Source organism: Vanellus vanellus, assembly GCF_965231255.1.
Source record: "Vanellus vanellus genome assembly, contig: HAP1_SCAFFOLD_2119, whole genome shotgun sequence".
Lineage (NCBI taxonomy): Eukaryota > Metazoa > Chordata > Aves > Charadriiformes > Charadriidae > Vanellus > Vanellus vanellus.
The window spans coordinates 1-18,325 of NW_028126812.1; the positions used below are offsets into that span (position 1 = coordinate 1).

The 18,325-nt window shown below is 56.9% G+C and overlaps 2 protein-coding genes across 3 annotated transcripts; both read left to right on the forward strand.

Moving 5' to 3' along the window:
- Nucleotides 1–33: 33 nt before the first annotated feature.
- On the forward strand, nt 34–5,961 carry LOC309685727 (sal-like protein 2). Its single transcript, XM_082501455.1, has 3 exons — nt 34–66; nt 2,160–4,267; nt 5,816–5,961. Exons 1-3 carry the CDS (start codon nt 51–53, stop codon nt 5,867–5,869), a joined length of 2,178 nt encoding a protein of 725 aa, XP_082357581.1. The 5' UTR covers nt 34–50; the 3' UTR covers nt 5,870–5,961.
- Nucleotides 5,962–6,679: 718 nt separating this feature from the next.
- Nucleotides 6,680–18,319, forward strand: METTL3 (methyltransferase 3, N6-adenosine-methyltransferase complex catalytic subunit). 2 transcript variants are annotated; one of them, XM_082501456.1, is made up of 11 exons: nt 6,680–6,826; nt 8,258–8,553; nt 8,669–9,049; nt 10,681–10,856; nt 12,159–12,384; nt 15,211–15,398; nt 16,399–16,437; nt 16,552–16,660; nt 17,686–17,751; nt 17,901–18,013; nt 18,111–18,319. In XM_082501456.1, the coding sequence occupies exons 1-11, from the start codon at nt 6,733–6,735 to the stop codon at nt 18,220–18,222; spliced, it is 1,800 nt and encodes a 599-aa protein (XP_082357582.1). In that variant the 5' UTR covers nt 6,680–6,732; the 3' UTR covers nt 18,223–18,319. The 2 variants fall into 2 exon arrangements, with proteins under 2 accessions (XP_082357582.1, XP_082357583.1); XM_082501457.1 differs by lacking the exon at nt 17,686–17,751.
- The last annotated feature ends 6 nt before the right edge of the window (nt 18,320–18,325 follow it).

Here is an 18,325-nt window from a genome sequence, read left to right on the forward strand (position 1 = left end):
GGGGAGAAGGAGGGGGGGGGGGGGCGACCAAGGGGACCCCCCCCATAGCCATGGCCGAGGCGGGAGGTGGGTGGCGACCTACGTGTGTGTCCCCCCCCCCCGGGGGAGGTTTTGGGGTGAAAAAGGGGGATTTGGGGGAGGGAAAATGGGGATTTGGGGGGGAAAAAAGGGGGATTGGGGGGGGGGGGGGGGGAAGGGGGATTTGGGGGAGGGGGTGTTTTGGGGGGAATAATGGGGATTTTGGGGAGGGTAATAGGGATTGGGGGGGGGGATGACGGATTTGGGGGGACGGTGGAGGGGGCGGTGTTGTTTTGGGGGAAAAAATGGGATTTTGGGGCTACTAATGGGGATTTGGAGGGAGGGGCTTTTTTGGGGGGGGGGGGAAGGGGGATTTTGGGGGGGGATAAGGGGGATTTTGGGGAGGGGGATTGGGGAAAGGGGATAAGGGGGATTTGGGGGGTGGCCGGGGGGGGGGGGAGCTGTTTTGGGGGGAAAAATGGGAATTTTGGGGAAAATAACGGGTTTGGGGAAAATAATGGGGGTTTTGGGGGGGAGATGCTGTTTTGGGGGGAATAATGGGGATTTTGGGGGTGATACCGGGGATTTGGGGGAGGTAATGGGGATTTGGGGGGGGGGGGGGCTGCCGGGGGGAGTGATGCTGTTTTGGGGGGGAAAATGGAGATTTTGGGGAAAATAATGGGGATTTTGGGAAAATAATGGGGATTTGGGGAAAATAATGGGGATTTTGGGGGGTGCGGTGTTTTGGGGGGAATAAGGGGGATTTTGGGGGGGAATAAGGGGGATTTGGGGTGTGTGTGCTGTTTTTAGGGGGGGAATGGGGATTTTTGGGGGGGCACTGCTGGGGGGGGGATGCTGTTTTTGGGGGAAAAATTGAGATTTTGGGGAAAATAATGGGGTTTGGGGGGGGTGCGGTGTTTTGGGGGGAATAAGGGGGATTTTGGGGGAATAATGGGGATTTGGGGTGTGTGTGCTGTTTTTAGGGGGGGGAATGGGGATTTTTGGGGGGCACTGCTGGGGGGGGGGATGCTGTTTTTGGGGGGAAAAATTGAGATTTTGGGGAAAATAATGGGGTTTGGGGGGGTGCGGTGTTTTGGGGGAATAAGGGGGATTTTGGGGGGAATAATGGGGATTTGGGGTGTGTGTGCTGTTTTTAGGGGGGGGAATGGGGATTTTTGGGGGGGCACTGCCGGGGGGGGATGCTGTTTTGGGGGGGAAAAATTGAGATTTTGGGGAAAATAATGGGGATTTGGGGGGTGCGGTGTTTTGGGGGAATAAGGGGGATTTTGGGGGGAATAAGGGGGATTTGGGGGGTGTGTGCTGTTTTTAGGGGGGGAATGGGGATTTTTGGGGGGCACTGCTGGGGGGGGGATGCTGTTTTTGGGGGGAAAAATTGAGATTTTGGGGAAAATGATGGGGTTTGGGGGGTGCGGTGTTTTGGGGGGAATAAGGGGGATTTTGGGGGGAATAATGGGGATTTGGGGTGTGTGTGCTGTTTTTAGGGGGGGGAAATGGGGATTTTTGGGGGGGCACTGCCGGGGGGGATGCTGGTTTTGGGGGAAAAATTGAGATTTTGGGGGAAATAATGGGGTTTTGGGGGAAAATAATGGAGATTTGGGGGGGCGCTGTTTTGGGGGGAATAAGGGGGATTTTGGGGGGATAATGGGGATTTGGGGGGTTAATGGGGGTTTGGGGGGGCTGCTGGTTTTGGGGGGGATAATGGGGATTTTGGGGGGATAATGGGGGTTTTGGGATAGTAATGGAGGTTTTGGGGAGACGCTGTTTGGGGAGGGGGAATAATGGGGATTTTGGGGAGAATAATGGGGATTTGGGGGAGATAATGGGGATTTGGGGGGGATAATGGGGATTTGGGGGGGGGGCTCCTGGTGGGACGTAATTTACGGGGAGCTCAGGGGAGGATTTTGGGGGGAATAACGGGGATTTCGGGGGGGGTGGGGGGGATAAAGGGGGATTTTAGGGGCTGTCTCCTGGTGGGACACAATTTACGGAGAGCTCTTGAGGTTCTGGGAGAGGATTTTTGGGGTGATAACGGGGATTTTGGGCTCCCGGGGGGGGACGCGTTACGGGGAGCCCAAGGGATGATTTTTGGGGTGTAAAACGTCATTTTTGGGGGCGGGGAGGGGGGGGGTGTCTGTCCTCCACAGGGTCCCCCGGCGCCGCCTCCCCGCCCCCACGTGAAGGTCCTCCGGTCCTCCCGTCTTCTTCTTCCTCCTCTTCCTCCTCCTCGTCCCCACCCAACATGGACGCCGACGCCGACCCCCCGCCACCGCCCCCCACTTCCGGGGGTCCCCCAAATTCCGGGGGGGGCCCTTTAAACCTCCCTTTGATTTTGGAGGAGCTCCGGGTCCTTCAACAACGTCAACTCCACCAGATGCAGATGACGGAGGAGATCTGCCGTCAAGTCCTCCTTTTGGGGACTTTGGAGAACCCCAAAACCCCTCTACCCCCCTTCGCCCCCAAAAACGACCCCCCCAAACCCCATTTTTTCCATCTTTTCCCTCATTTCCCCGTGGGGCCCCGAGGGCTTAAAACGGAATCTCCCACCGGCGGCGTCGCCGCCTTCTTACCGGCTTTGGTTGGAGGATCTTCACCGGGTCTTCTACGCCCTAAAAATTTGGGGGGGGATTCGGGGACCCCCCGCCACGAGTGCGGATTTTGCGGCAAAGCTTTCGGCAGCGACAGCGCTCGGCAAATCCATCTCCGGTCCCACACCGGCGAAAGACCCTACAAGTGCAACGTTTGCGGCAACCGCTTCACCACCCGCGGTAACCTGAAGGTCCACTTCCACCGTCACCGCGAAAAGTACCCCCACGTCCAGATGAACCCTCACCCCGTCCCCCAACACCTCGATTACCTCCTCCCGGCGCCGGCGGCCACCCAACATCTCACCGGGGCCACCCAACATCTCGCCGGGGCCAGCCAACATCCTTCAGCGTCCGGTCAACTCAACGCGGCCACTCAACATCTCAACGCCGCTGCTCAAAATCTCACCGGGACCACCCAAAATCTCACCGGGACCACCCAAAACCTCACCGGGACCACCCAACATCTCACCGCGGCCAACCAAGTCAACGCAGTCAACCAACCGGTCAACGCGGCCACTCAACATCTCAGCGGGACCACTCAACATCTCAGCGGGACCACTCAACATCTCAGCGGGACCACCCAACTCAACGCGGCCGCCCAACCGGTCAACGCGGCCGCCCAACCGGTCAACGCGGCCGCCCAACCTCTCACCGGGGCCGCCCAACATCTCACCGGGGCCGCCCAACATCTCACCGGGGCCGCCCAACCGCTGACGGCGGCCGCCCATCACCTCACCGCGCCCGCCCAACACCTCACCGCCTTCCACAAGCTTCTCCTGTTGAAGGCCACCGAGGGAAGATCTAAAGGCGGCGATGAAAACACTCCTCCCGGCAAACCCCAAGGTTGGGCGCTCTTCGCCGGTCGTTTTAAGGGTTCTCCCCTTTTTTTGGAGACCGCTCCTTCGGAGACGTCCAAACTTCAACAACTGGTGGAGAAGATTGACCCGCCGAATCCTTCCTCCTCCTCCTCCTCCTCCTCCTCACCGGATCCGCCGCGACACCAATGTCCCGTTTGTCGGCGGGTGTTGAGTTGTCCGCGCGCTCTACGGTTACATTTCGGTCAACACGGCGGCGGAATTCCGGGGGGAATTTTTTTGGGGGGGGAACGGCCTTTTCGCTGTAAGATTTGCGGGCGTTGCTTCTCCACCCGGGGCAATTTACGGGCTCATTTCGGGGGTCACCGGGGGGGCCCCCCAAATTCCTGCCCCCTCTGCCAGAAGAAGTTCACCAACGCCCTCAACCTCCAACAACACGTCCGCCTTCATTTAGGGGGGCAACTGCCCAACGGAACCGGGGGGAACCCCCAAATCGGGGGGATTCCCCCCGCCGGGGGGATCCCCCAAATAACGGGGAACGCCCCCCAACAAGGGGGGAACCCCCAATTAGGGGGGAACCCCCGAGAAGAGGAGGAGGAGGTCTCCGAAGAGGAGGAAGAGGAAGAAGAGGAAGGCAGCGAGGAGGAAGAGTCGGCGGCGGGGAGCAGCCCCAAGCGGGACCCCCCCACCGAGGAAGAGGAAGAGGAGGAGGAAGAGGAAGAGGAAGCGGGGAAAGGGGGGGGCGGGCGGCCCCCCGAAAACGCGGCGGGGGACCCCGAAAACGAGGAAGGAGGAGGGGAGGAAGGCAAGGAGGGGGCGAGGAAGCAGGTAAAACGGGGGGGAATCCCCCCAAATTTTAGGGGATTTTGGGGGGTTTCCCCCCAATTTAAGGGGTTTGGGGGGTCTTCAAGGGGAAGGGGAGGTCTTGGGGGACCCCCAAATTTAGGGGATTTGGGGGGTTTCCCCCCAATTTAAGGGGTTCAGAGGGTCTTCAAGGGGAAGGGGGGTTGGGGATCCCCAAAAGTAAGGGGAAGGGGGGACACACCCCCAAATTTAGGGGATTTTGGGGGTTCCCCCCCAATTTAAGGGGTTCAGAGGGTCTTCAAGGGGAAGGGGAGGTCCTTGGGGGACCCCCAAATTTAGGGGATTTGGGGGGTTCCCCCCCAATTTAAGGGGTTTTGGGGGTCTTCAAGGGGAAGGGGGAGGTTTGGGGATCCCCAAAAGTAAGGGGAAGGGGGGACACACCCCCAAATTTAGGGGATTTTGGGGTTCCCGCCCAATTTACGGGGTTTGTGGGGTCTTCAAGGGGAAGGGGAGATCTTGGGGGACCCCCAAATTTAGGGGATTTGGGGGTTTCCCCCCAATTTAAGGGGTTCAGGGGGTCTTCAAGGGGAAGGGGAGGTCCTGGGGGACCCCAAATTTAGGGGATTTTGGGGGTTCTCCCCCCAATTTAAGGGGTTTTGGGGGTCTTCAAGGGGAAGGGGGAGGTTTGGGGATCCCCAAAAGTAAGGGGAAGGGGGGACACCCGCAAATTTAGGGGATTTTGGGGTTCCCGCCCAATTTACGGGGTTTGTGGGGTCTTCAAGGGGAAGGGGAGATCTTGGGGGACCCCAAATTTAGGGGATTTTGGGGGTTCTCCCCCCAATTTATGGGGTTCGGGGGGTCTTCAAGGGGAAGGGAAGGTCTTGGGGGACCCGCAAATTTAGGGGATTTTGGGGGTTCTCCCCCCAATTTATGGGGTTTGTGGGGTCTTCAAGAAGAAGGGGAGATCTTGGGGGACCCCCAAATTTAGGGGATTTTGGGGGTTCTCCCCACAATTTAAGGGGTTTTGGGGGTCTTCAAGGGGAAGGGGGAGGTTTGGGGGTCCCCAAAAGTAAGGGGAAGGGGGGGACACCCCCAAATTTAGGGGATTTGGGGGGTTCCCCCCCAATTTATGGGGTTTGTGGGGTCTTCAAGAAGAAGGGGAGATCTTGGGGGACCCCCAAATTTAGGGGATTTTGGGGGTTCTCCCCCCAATTTAAGGGGTTTTGGGGGTCTTCAAGGGGAAGGGGGAGGTTTGGGGGTCCCAAAAGTAAGGGGAAGAGTGGGGGAACCCCAAAATTTGGGGGATTTTGGGGGTCCCCCCCCAATTTATGGGGTTTGTGGGGTCTTCAAGAAGAAGGGGAGATCTTGGAGGACCCCAAGATTTAGGGGATTTTGGGGTTCTACCCCCCAATTTAAGGGGTTTTGGGGGTCTTCAAGGGGAAGGGGGAGGTTTGGGGGTCCCCAAAAGTAAGAGGAAGGGGGGGGACACCCCCAAATTTAGGGGATTTTGAGGATTTCCCCCCCCCCAATTAAGGTTTTTTTGACACCCCCATTTTCCCTCCTCACCTACAGGTACCCCCAAATTGGACCCTGACCCCCACCGGCGCCGGGGAGGCAAAGAAGTAGTTTAATTAGTGGGGAGAAGGGGGGGGGAACACCCCCAAAATCCCCCCCCCCCCCCCCCGCACCCTAAAATCCCCCCTCCTCACCCCAAAATCCCCCCCCCCCCCCATAGCGTAGGCCTATTAAAGCCGTTTGCTGACACCTCCTCCCCCCCCCCCCGCCTCCTGTCTATGATTTGGGGTTCAGAGGAGGGGGGAAAAAAGGGGGAAATCCTCCCCAAAAAGAGGTGCCCCCCCCCCCCCCCCCCCAACCTGGCTCTGTCAGGCCACAAGATGGCGGCCGTTGCCATGGCGCCCGCGTGGGGGGGGGGGGGCTCAAAATGGCGGCCGTTGCCATGGCGCCCACTCGGGGGTGGGGGAGGCAGCCCTCAAGATGGCGGCGGTTGCCATGGTACCTGCGCGAGAGGGAGGGGCCGCCCCTCAAAATGGCGGCGGTTGCCATGGTACCTGCGCGAGAGGGAGGGGCCGCCCCTCAAAATGGCGGCGGTTGCCATGGTGCCCGCGTAAGGAGGAAGGGCCAGCCCTCAATATGGCGCCGGTTGCCATGGCGCCGTGCTGGAGGGGGCGGTGCCAGCGCCTAAAATGGCGGCGGTTGCCATGGTGCCCGCGTAAGGAGGAGGGGCCAGCCCTCAAGATGGCGCCGGTTGCCATGGTATCTTTCTGCCCGGGGGGGGGGGAAGGGGGCGGTGGCAGCGCCCAAAATGGCGGCGGTTACCATAGCACCCGCCGGGGCCCGCGCCCTCACTTAAGATGGCGGCGGCCGCTTCAAGGCCTTCCGGTTCCGGGTCAGGGGAGAACGGCGGGTCCGGGTCCCGGTGGTGGTGGTGGCGGCGGTGGGTCCCGGTGGCGGCGGTCGTCGTTGTCGCCATGTCGGATACGTGGAGCTCGATCCAGGCCCACAAGAAGCAGCTGGACTCGCTGAGGGAGCGGCTGCAGCGGCGGCGGAAGCAGGACCCGCTTGGTGATGGCGCGCGGGGGGGGCGGAGGGGGGGGTGAGGGGTCAAAGGGCGGAGGTCAAAGGTTAAGGGGGGGCGGGGGGAGGTTATGGGGGAGTGAGGGGTTAATTGGGGTGAGGGGGTTAATTGGGGTGAGGGGGTTAAGGGTTAATGAGGGGGTTGGGGGTCTTTGGGGGCCTCAGTGACTAATTAGGGGGTTCGGGGGCTAATTAGGGGCCTCAGTGACTAATTGGGGGGGTCTGGGGTTAATGAGGGGTCGGGGGTTAATGAGGGGCTCTGAGTAATTAGGGGACTCTGAGTAATTAGGGGGGTCGGGGGTTAATGAGGGGCTCTGACTAATAAGGGGGCTCTAATTAGGGGGGTCGGGGGTTAATGAGGGGCTCTGATTAATAAGGGGGCTCTAATTAGGGGGGTCTCGGGTTAATGAGGGGCTCTGACTAATTAGGGGAGTCTGACACTAATGAGGGGTCGGGGTTAATGAGGGGGTCAGGGGGTCTTTAGGGGGCTCAGCGACTAATTAGGGGGTTCAGGGGCTAATTGGGGCGCTCAGCGAGTAATTAGGGGGGTCGGGGGTTAATGAGGGGCTCTGACTAATTAGGGGGGTCAGGTTAACGAGGGGTTGGAGTTAATGAGTGGGTCGGGGGTCTTTCAGGGGCTCAGCAACTAATTAGGGGGTTCGGGGCTTAATGAGGGGTCAGGAGTTAATGAGGGGCTCGGTGACTTAATTAGGGCGGTCGGGGGGGGGGGTTAATGGGTCAGAGCTTAACGTGGGGTCAGGGGTTAATTAGGTTCAGGGGGGTCTTTTGGGGGGGGTCAGTGACTAATTGGGGGGTCAGAGGTTAATGGGGGTTAATGAGGGATTGGGGGGTTAATGAGGGGTTGGGGGTTAATGAGGGGTCAATGAGGGTTTGGGGGGTCAACGAGGGGGTTGGGGGTTAACGAGGGGTTGGGGTTAATGAGGGGTTAACGAGGGGGTTGGGGTTAACGAGGGGTTGGGGTTAACGAGGGGTTGGGGTTAACGAGGGGTTGGGGTTAACGAGGGGTTGGGGTTAACGAGGGGTTGGGGTTAACAAGGGGTCAATGAGGGGGTTGGGGGTTAATGAGGGGTTGGGGGTTAACGAGGGGTCAACGAGAGGGTTGGGGGGTTAATGAGAGGTTGGGGTTAACGAGGGGTTGGGGTTAACGAGGGGTCAATGAGGGGGTTGGGGGTTAATGAGGGGTTGGGGGTCAACGAGCGGTTGGGGTTAACGAGGGGTCAACGAGGGGGTTGGGGGGTTAATGAGGGGGTTGGGGTTAACGAGGGGGTTGGGGGTTAACGAGGGGTTGGGGTTAACGAGGGGTCAAAGGTTAATGGGGGGGGGTGTGGGGGAGGTCTTTCCGTGGGATTTCGGGGGGTTGGGGGGAGGGGTCTCCGACCTCCCCCCTCCCCCCCGCAGACCCCCCCCGCACCTCCAGCCCGGCGCCCCCCACCCCCACCCCGCCGGCGGGCGGGGCAGGGGCGGGGCCCTGCGGTGGCTCCGCCCTCTCCGCCTCCGCCGCCGCCACCACCACCACCTCCTCCACCGCCGGTGGTGGTGGTGGTGGTGGTGGGACGGGACCCCCCGTCACGGCGGTGGGGGGAGGGGAGGCAGAAGCCGACCCCGCTTTGGAGCGCCGTCTCCTCCTCCACTTGGCCGACCTCACTCTGCCCCTCCCCACCGACGCTTTGGCCATCTGCCGCGCCATCGCCACCGTAAGCCCCCTTAGATGCCTCCTCCCCACCCCGCCGTCCTCCTCCCCCCACCCCCCTTTTTAGCCCCGCCCTCGCCTTCCTCACCCCCACGTCATTTTGGGGTCCCACCACCCAGCCCGAGGCCCCCGTCACCCCCCGCGGGGTGGAGAGCTTGCTGCAGAAGTTCGCCGCCCAGGAGCTCATCGAGGTGCGGAGGGGTTTGCTTCAAGACGGACCTTCTCAACCCACCGTGGTCACCTACGCCGACCACTCCAAGCTGTCGGCCATGACGGGGGCCGTGGGCGAAAGCGGAGGGAACGTCGGGCAAGAAACATCCGGAAGGAAGCGGCGGGCGGAACAAGACGGTGGCGGGGCGGCGGCGTTGGCGGCGGGCGGCGGCGGCGGCGAAGCGGGGAAGGAGATGCTGAAGAAGTCCCGGAAGCAGGCGTCCGATGTGGACTTGGAGATCGAGAGCTTGCTGAGTCAGCAGTCCACCAAGGAGCAGCAGAGCAAGAAGGTTGGGTTCGCTTCCCGAAATGGTGGGGGACACCCTTGGGTGCTCCTGGAAGGGTTGAGGTGTTGGAGATGGCACTAAGGAAGAAGGGTGGGTTGGCCCCCAAAATGGTGGAGGACACACTTGGGTGCTTCTCAGAGGGTTGAAGTGTTGGAGATGGCACCAAGGAAGAAGGTTGGGTTGACCCCAAAATGGTGGAGGATACCCATGGGTGCTCCTGGAAGGGTTGAGGTGTTGGAGATGGCACCAAGGAAGAAGGTTGGGTTGACCCCCAAAATGGTGGAGGACAACCCTTTGAGGAGCACCCAAGGGTGAGGTGTTGGAGATGGCACCAAGGAAGAAGGTGGTTTGACCACCAAAATGGTGGAGGACACACTTGGGTGCTCCTGGAAGGGTTGAGGTGTTGGAGGTGCCACCAAGGAAGAAGGTGGCTTGACCCACAAAATGTTGAAGGACACACTTGGGTTCTTCTCAGAGGGTTGAGGTGTTGGAGATGGCACCAAGGAAGAAGGTTGGGTTGACCCCAAAATGGTGGAGGACACCCATGGGTGCTCCTGGAAGGGTTGAGGTGTTGGAGATGGCACCAAGGAAGAAGGTTGGGTTGACCCCCAAAATGGTGGAGGACAACCCTTTGAGGAGCGCCCAAGGGTGAGGTGTTGGAGATGGCACCAAGGAAGAAGGTTGGGTTGACCCCCAAAATGGTGGAGGACACACTTGGGTGCTTCTCAGAGGGTTGAGGTGTTGGAGGTGCCACCAAGGAAGAAGGTGGCTTGACCCCCAAAATGTTGAAGGACACACTTGGGTTCTTCTCAGAGGGTTGAGGTGTTGGAGATGGCACCAAGGAAGAAGGTTGGGTTGACCCCAAAATGGTGGAGGACACCCATGGGTACTCCTGGAAGGGTTGAGGTGTTGGAGATGGCACCAAGGAAGAAGGTTGGGTTGACCCCCAAAATGGTGGAGGACAACCCTTTGAGGAGCGCCCAAGGATGAGGTGTTGGAGATGGCACCAAGGAAGAAGGGTGGGTTGACCCCCAAAATGGTGGAGGACAACCCTTTGAGGAGCACCCAAGGGTGAGGTGTTGGAGGTGGCACCAAGGAAGAAGGATGGGTTGACCCCCAAAATTGTGGAGGACACACTTGGGTGCTCCTGGAAGGGTTGAGGTGTTGGAGGTGCCACCAAGGAATAAGGTGGTTTGACCACCAAAATGGTGGAGGTCACACTTGGGTGCTTCTCAGAGGGTTGAGGTGTTGGAGGTGCCACCAAGGAAGAAGGTGGCTTGACCCCCAAAATGTTGAAGGACACACTTGGGTTCTTCTCAGAGGGTTGAGGTGTTGGAGATGCCACCAAGGAAGAAGGTTGGGTTGACCCCAAAATGGTGGAGGACACCCATGGGTGCTCCTGGAAGGGTTGAGGTGTTGGAGGTGCCACCAAGGAAGAAGGTTGGGTTGACCCCAAAATGGTGGAGGACACCCTTGAATGCTTCTCAAAGGGTTGAGGTTTTGAGGTCCTACCAAACCAGGGAGGAGAAGATGATTTCACCCCCAAAAACGGTACCCGGGTACCCCCGGGAGGGTCAGGCCTTTGGGGACTTCTCCCCCCACCCACCCAGCTGAGATGTCCACCTCCTCCCCAGGTCAGCCAGGAGATCCTGGAGCTGCTCAACACCACCACGGCCAAGGAGCAGTCCATCGTGGAGAAGTTTCGGTCGCGGGGCCGGGCCCAGGTCCAGGAGTTCTGCGACCACGGCACCAAGGAGGAATGTGTGAAGGCCACCGGCGCCGACCGGCCGTGCCGAAAACTCCATTTCCGGTCAGTCAGTGGTCCTCCTCCGTCCATCACCCCGTGGTCCTCCTCCTCTATCCCCAATTTCTCCCCCAATCCCCCCAATTTCTCCCCAAATCCCCCCAATATACCCCTCCATCACCTTAATTTCCCCCTCTATCCCCAATTTCTTCTCAAATCCCCCCCATTTCCCCCTCTATCCCAAATTTCTCCTCAAATCCCCCCTATTTCCCCCTCTATCCCCAATTTCTCCCCAACTCTCCCCAAATCCCCCCCATTTTCCCCCTCTATCCCCAATTTCTCCCCAATCCCCCCAATTTCTCCCCAAATCCCCCACATTTCTGCCCCCAAATCCCCCCAATTTCTCCCCAAATCCTCCCCATTTCCCCCTCTATCCCCAATTTCTCCCCAACTCCCCCCAATTTCTCCCCAAATCCCCATTTCCCCCTCTATCCCCACATTATCCCCCAAATCCCCCCAAATCCCCCCTATTTCTCCCCAAATCCCCCCTATTTCTCCCCAAATCCCCCCTATTTCTCCCCAAATCCCCCCTATTTCTCCCCAAATCCCCTCATTTCCCCCCATCCCCACATTATCCCCCCCATCCCCCCCATTTCCCCCCCTATCCCCCCCAATTTCTCCCCAAATCCCCCTCATTTTCCCCCTCTATCCCCAATTTCTCCCCAAATCCCCCCCATTTCCCCCTCTATCCCCAATTTCTCCCCAAATCCCCCCAATTTCTCCCCAATCCCCCCAATTTCTCCCCAAATCCCCCCTATTTCCCCCCCAACTCCCCCCAATTTCTCCTCAAATCCCCCCTATTTCCCCGCTCTATCCCCAATTTCTCCCCAGTCCCCCCAATTTCTCCCCAAATCCCCCCCATCCCCACGTTACCCCCCAAATCTCCCCCATTTCCCCCCCATCCCCCCTATTTCCCCCAAATCCCCCCTATTTCCCCCTCTATCCCCAATTTCTCCCCAACTCCCCCCAATTTCTCCCCAAATCCCCCCCATTTCCCCCCCATCCCCACATTATCCCCCAAATCCCCCAATTTCCCCCTCTATCCCCAATTTCTCCTCAAATCCCCCCTATTTCCCCCAAATCCCCCCAATTTCCCCACTCTATCCCCAATTTCTCCCCAGTCCCCCCAATTTCTCCCCAAATCCCCCCATTCCCCCCCCCATCCCCACGTTACCCCCCAAATCCCCCCCATTTCCCCCTCTATCCCACATTATCCCCCAAATCCCCCCCGATATCCCCCTCGTGCTGTCGCGTGGCGGCCATGACACCCTCCCCCCCCCTCCCTCATTGTCCCCCTTCCTTCCCCAGGCGCATCATCAACAAGCACACGGACGAGTCCTTGGGCGACTGCTCCTTCCTCAACACCTGCTTCCACATGGACACCTGCAAATACGTCCATTACGAGATCGACGCCTGCCCGGCCACCCCGCCGCGCACCCCGCCGCGTCCCCACGCCCGCGACCGCAGTCCCCCGCAGGACCTGGGACGCGGCGCCACCGCCGACGCCGGCGCCGACCGCCTCTTCCCCCCGCAGGTAAGGTCGACGCCATGTCGGCTTCCGAAGGGATCGGCCCGAGGTTTGGGATTTCTGAGGGGCTTTGGAGGGAATTCTCCCAATATGTTGGAGTTCTGAGGGGTTTTGGAGGGTTTCCCCCAATATGTTGGATTTCTGAGGGGTTTTGGAGGGATTCCCCCAATATGTTGGATTTCTGAGGGGTTTTGGAGTGAATTCCCCCAATATGATGGATTTCTGAGGGGTTTTGGAGGGAATTCCCCCATATGTTGGATTTGTGAGGGGATTTGGAGGGAATTCTCTCAATATTTTGGATTTCTGAGGGGTTTTGGAGGGATTCCCCCAATATGTTGGATTTCTGAGGGGTTTTGGAGTGAATTCCCCCAATATGTTGGATTTCTGAGAGGGCTTTGAGGGATTCCCCCAATATGTTGGATTTCTGAGGGGTTTTGGAGTGAATTCCCCCAATATGTTGGATTTCTGAGGGGTTTTGGAGGGAATTCCCCCATATGTTGGATTTCTGAGGGGTTTTGGAGGGAATTCCCCCAATATGTTGCATTTCTGAGGGGTTTTGGAGGGAATTTTCCCCATATGTTTCATTTCTGAGGGGTTTTGGAGGGAATTCCCCCATATGTTGGATTTCTGAGGGGTTTTGGAGGGATTCCCCCAATATGTTGGATTTCTGAGGGGTTTTGGAGGGATTCCCCCAATATGTTGGAGTTCTAAGAGGGTTTTGATGGAATTCCCCCAATATGATGGATTTCTGAGGGGTTTTGGAGGGAATTCCCCCAATATGTTGGATTTCTGAGGGGTTTTGGAGGGAATTCCCCCAATATGATGGATTTCTGAGGGGTTTTGGAGGGAATTCCCCCAATATGTTGGATTTCTGAGGGGTTTTGGAGGGAATTCCCCCAATATGTTGGATTTCTGAGAGGATTTTGAGGGAATCTTTCAGTATTTTGGATTTCTGAGAGGATTTTGAGGGAATCTTTCAGTATTTTGGATTTCTGAGGGGTTTTGGAGGGAATTTTCCCCATATATTGGATTTCTGAGGTGTTTTAGAGGGAATTCTCTCAATATTTTGGATTTCTGAGGGGTTTTGGAGGGAATTCCCCATATGTTGGATTTGTGAGGGGATTTGGAGGGAATTCTCTCAATATTTTGGATTTCTGAGAGGTTTTGGAGGGAATTCTCTCAATATGTTGGATTTCTGAGGGGTTTTGGAGAGATTCTCCCAGTATGTTGGATTTCTGAGAAGGTTTTGAGGGAATTCCCCCAATATGTTGGATTTCTGAGGGGTTTTGGAGGGATTCCCCCAATATGTTGGAGTTCTGAGAGGGTTTTGGAGTGAATTCCCCCAATATGATGGATTTCTGAGGGTTTTTGGAGGGATTCCCCCAATATGTTGGAGTTCTGAGAGGGTTTTGATGGAATTCCTCCAATATGATGGATTTCTGAGGGGTTTTGGAGGGAATTCCCCCAATATGTTGGATTTCTGAGAGGGTTTTGGAGGGAATTCCCCCAATATGGTGGAGTTCTGAGAGGGTTTTGAGGGAATCTTTCAGTATTTTGGATTTCTGAGGGGTTTTGGAGGGAATTTTCCCCATATGTTGGATTTCTGAGGTGTTTTAGAGGGAATTCTCCCAATATGTTGGATTTCTGAGGGGTTTTGGAGGGAATTCTCTCAATATTTTGGATTTCTGAGGGGTTTTGGAGAGATTCTCCCAATATGTTGGATTTCTGAGAAGGTTTTGAGGGAATTCCCCCAATATGTTGGATTTCTGAGGGGTTTTGGAGGGATTCCCCCAATATGTTGGATTTCTGAGAGGGCTTTGAGGGATTCCCCCAATATGTTGGATTTCTGAGGGGTTTTGGAGGGATTCCCCCAATATGTTGGATTTCTGAGAGGGTTTTGATGGAATTCTTTCAGTATTTTGGATTTCTGAGGGGTTTTGGAGTGAATTCCCCCAATATGTTGGATTTCTGAGAGGATTTTGAGGGAATCTTTCAGTATTTTGGATTTCTGAGGGGTTTTGGAGGGAATTTTCCCCATATGTTGGATTTCTGAGGTGTTTTAGAGGGAATTCTCTCAATATGTTGGATTTCTGAGGGGTTTTGGAGGGAATTCCCCCATATGTTGGATTTCTGAGGGGTTTTGGAAGGAATTCCCCCAATATGTTGGATTTCTGAGAGGTTTTGAGGGAATTCTCCCAATACGTTGGATTTCTGAGAGGGCTTTGAGTGAATTCTCTCAGTATTTTGGATTTTATGAGGGGGGGGGTGGAGGGAATTCTCACAATATTTTGGATTTCTGAGGGGTTTGTCCCCAATATACAGAATTTCTGTGGAGTGTTGGAGAAATTTCTTCAAAGGGATTGGATTTCTGAGGGGTTTTGCAGGGAATTATCCCAATATTTTGGATTTCTGAGAGATGGATTTCCACCAATACATCGGATTTCTGAGGGATTTGTCCCAAATACATTGAGTTTTTGAGGGATTTCCCCCACTGTGTTGAATTTCTGAGCGGTTTCCCCCAATTTATTGAATTTCGGAGGGGTTTTGGAGGGATTTGTCCCAATATATTGAATCTTTGAGGGGGGTGTTGTAGGGATTTCTCACCGTATTTTCAATTCCTGAGGGGTTTGCCCCAATACCTTGAATTTCTGAGGGGATTTTTGAGGGATTTCCTCCCATTTCTGAGGGAGGTTTTGGTGGGATTTCTCCCCATATCGTGCGGGCGTTTTTTTTTTTTTTTTTTTTGAAGTTTTTTTGGGGGGGATCGTAGGGTTAATTTTGTGGTTTTTTTCCCCCCTCCCAATTTTAACCTCTTCCCCACCGCCATCTTAGTGGATCTGCTGCGACATCCGCTACCTGGACGTCAGCATCTTGGGGAAGTTCGCGGTGGTGATGGCCGACCCGCCGTGGGACATCCACATGGAGCTGCCCTACGGCACCTTGACCGATGACGAGATGCGGCGCCTCAACATCCCCGTCCTGCAGGACGAGGGCTTCCTCTTCCTCTGGGTCACCGGAAGGTGACGTGGCGTTGGGGGGGGCCACCACTGTTCCCATCTCCCCCCACCTCAGATGGCCCCCAAGTCCTCCCTGGTCTCCGCTGATGACCAAAGTCCTTCATCTTCCGTCTTCCTCTTGGTCACCAGAAAGTGACACGGTGTTGGGGGGGTCACCACTGTCATCTTCACCCTCAATGTCCCCCCTGGTCCTCCATGGTCTCCACTGGTGACCAAAGTCCTTCGTCTTCCTCTTGGTCACTAGAAGGTGACATGGCGTTGGGGGGCCACCACTGTCATCCTCGCCCTCAATGGCCCCAAGTCCTCCATGGTCTCCGTCGGTGACCAAAGTCCTCCACCTTCCTCCTCCACCTTCCTCCTCCACCTTCCTCCTCCACCTTCCTCCTCCACCTTCCTCCTCCTCCACCTTCCTCCTCCTCCACCTTCCTCCTCCTCCACCTTCCTCCTCCTCCACCTTCCTCCTCCTCCACCTTCCTCCTCCTCCACCTTCCTCCTCCTCCACCTTCCTCCTCCTCCACCTTCCTCCTCCTCCACCTTCCTCCTCCTCCACCTTCCTCCTCCTCCACCTTCCTCCTCCTCCACCTTCCTCCTCCTCCACCTTCCTCCTCCTCCACCTTCCTCCTCCTCCACCTTCCTCCTCCTCCACCTTCCTCCTCCTCCACCTTCCTCCTCCTCCACCTTCCTCCTCCTCCACCTTCCTCCTCCACCTTCCTCCTCCACCTTCCTCCTCCACCATCTTCCTCCTCCTTTGGGTCACCAGAAGGTGACGTGGCGTTGGGGGGTCACCACCGTGTGTGTCCCCCCAGTCCCTTTCTTGTCTCCATCGATGACCAAAGTCCTTCATCGTCGGTGACCTCTCAACCTCATTAGGGCCCCCCCAAACCCCCTTAGTGGCCCCCCAAAACCCCCTTAGTGGCCCCCAGAACACCCCAAAATCCCCCCAAACCCCCCAAAATCCCTCCAAAACCCCCCAAAAAAACCTTCACCCTCTTTCTCTTCTCAGGGCCATGGAGTTGGGACGCGAATGCCTCAACCTCTGGGGGTGAGTTTAGGGGTACGCCTCCTCCGTCCTCCCCCCCCTTCACAATTTGAGCACACCCCCCCCACACACCCCCCAAAATCACCTCTTTTTACCCCAAAAAATAAAAACCACCAGTTACGAGCGGGTGGATGAGATAATTTGGGTGAAAACCAACCAGTTGCAGCGCATCATCCGCACGGGACGCACCGGCCACTGGCTCAACCACGGCAAAGAGCACTGCCTGGTAAGGGGGGGGGGGGGACACCCCAAAAAAAATACGCCCCCCCCCCCAAACTGAGGGACCCCAAAATCCCCTTGTTGCACCCAAAAAAAAACCCTAGACCCAACCCCCCCCAAAAAACCTCTAAATCCGCCCCAAAAACACCCAAATTTTCCACCCAAAAGCGATGTGCGGCTGCTTTTAAGGGGGTCCCCGGGGGGGGATTTTGGGGTCCCGGGGGGAGGGGGGGGGAATTTTGGGGCGAAAGGACCCCAAAAAGGGTTTTCTGGGGGGAGTTTGGGGTGAAAGGACCCCAAAAAGGGGGTTTTGGGGTTCTGGGGAGGGGTTGGGGTTCTGGGGGGGGGAGTTTGGGGGGATTTTGGGGTGAAAGACCCCATAAAGGGTTTTTTGGGGTTCTGGGAGGGGTTCCTGGGGTGGTCCTGGGGTGGGATTTTGGGGTGAAAGGACCCCAAAAAGGGGTTTTTGGGGTTGGGTGTGTGTGTGTGTGTGTGTGAAGGGACCCCATAAAGGCTTTTTTTTTGGGTTCTGGGGAGAGTTTGGGGGGATTTTGGGGTGAAAGACCCCATAAAGGGTTTTTTTGGGGTTCTGGGAGGGGGTGTTGGGGGGGTCCTGGGGTGGGATTTTGGGGTGAAAGGACCCCAAAAAGGTTTTTTTGGTGTTCGGGGGCAGGGTGTGTGTGTGAAGGGACCCCAAAAAGGGCTTTTTGGGGTTCTGGGGGAGTGTGGGGGGATTTTGGGGTGAAAGACCCCATAAAGGGCTTTTTTGGGGTTCTGGGAGGGGGTGTTGGGGGGGTCCTGGGGTGGGATTTTGGGGTGAAAAGACCCCAAAAAGGGGGGTTTGGGCTTCCGGAGGGGGGTTGGGGTGTTGAGGGGACCCCGGGCTGGGATTTTGGGGTGAAAGGATCCCATAAAGGGGTTTTTGGGATTCTGGGGTGGTTTGAGAGGGGGGAATTTTGGGGTGAGGGGAGGTGTTTTTGGGGGTGACACCCACCCCCCCCCCTCCCCAAAATCTCCCCCCCCGTCCCACAGGTGGGGGTGAAGGGAAACCCTCAGGGCTTCAACCGGGGCTTAGACTGCGACGTCATCGTGGCCGAGGTGAGCGGAAAAAAAATCCCAAACCACCATTTTAGGGAAAAAAAGGGCTAAATTTGGACGGGGGGGGGGACACACACACCCTAAAATTTACGAGCGCCCCCCAAAACCGGCTTTTTTTTTCCCCCAAAAAATAATTCCTCTCCTTCCAGGTCCGCTCCACCAGCCACAAACCCGACGAGATTTACGGGATGATCGAACGTCTCTCTCCCGGAACCCGGAAAATCGAACTCTTCGGTCGTCCCCATAACGTTCAACCCAATTGGTAAGACCTCCCCGGACCCCAAATCGATGGATTTCACCCCAAAAGTGAAGGGGTTTTTTAGCTAAATTTTAGGGGGGGGGGGGGGATGTTCTTTCAGGATTACTTTGGGGAACCAACTGGACGGAATCCACCTCCTGGACCCCGACGTGGTGGCGCAGTTCAAACAGCATTATCCCGACGGGATCATCTCCAAACCCAAAAATATGTAACGGGGGGAAGAAAGCCGTTTTTGGGGTTAAAAACGGAGATTTTGGGGCCGGCGAGGGGAATAAATGGCCGGAGGAGGGGGGAAGACTGCACCCCCCCGTTTTG

Excerpts from the sequence above, each read along its gene's own strand:
- LOC309685727 (XM_082501455.1), top strand. Across the intron at positions 4,268-5,815 it reads AGGAGGGGGCGAGGAAGCAG|GTACCCCCAAATTGGACCCT; the intron begins GTAAAACGGGGG and ends CCTCACCTACAG.
- METTL3 (XM_082501456.1), top strand. The coding sequence starts at position 6,733 with ATGTCGGATACGTGGAGCTCGATCCAGGCCCACAAGAAGCAGCTGGAC. Across the intron at positions 8,554-8,668 it reads TCTGCCGCGCCATCGCCACC|CCCGAGGCCCCCGTCACCCC; the intron begins GTAAGCCCCCTT and ends CCCACCACCCAG. Across the intron at positions 12,385-15,210 it reads ACCGCCTCTTCCCCCCGCAG|TGGATCTGCTGCGACATCCG; the intron begins GTAAGGTCGACG and ends CCGCCATCTTAG.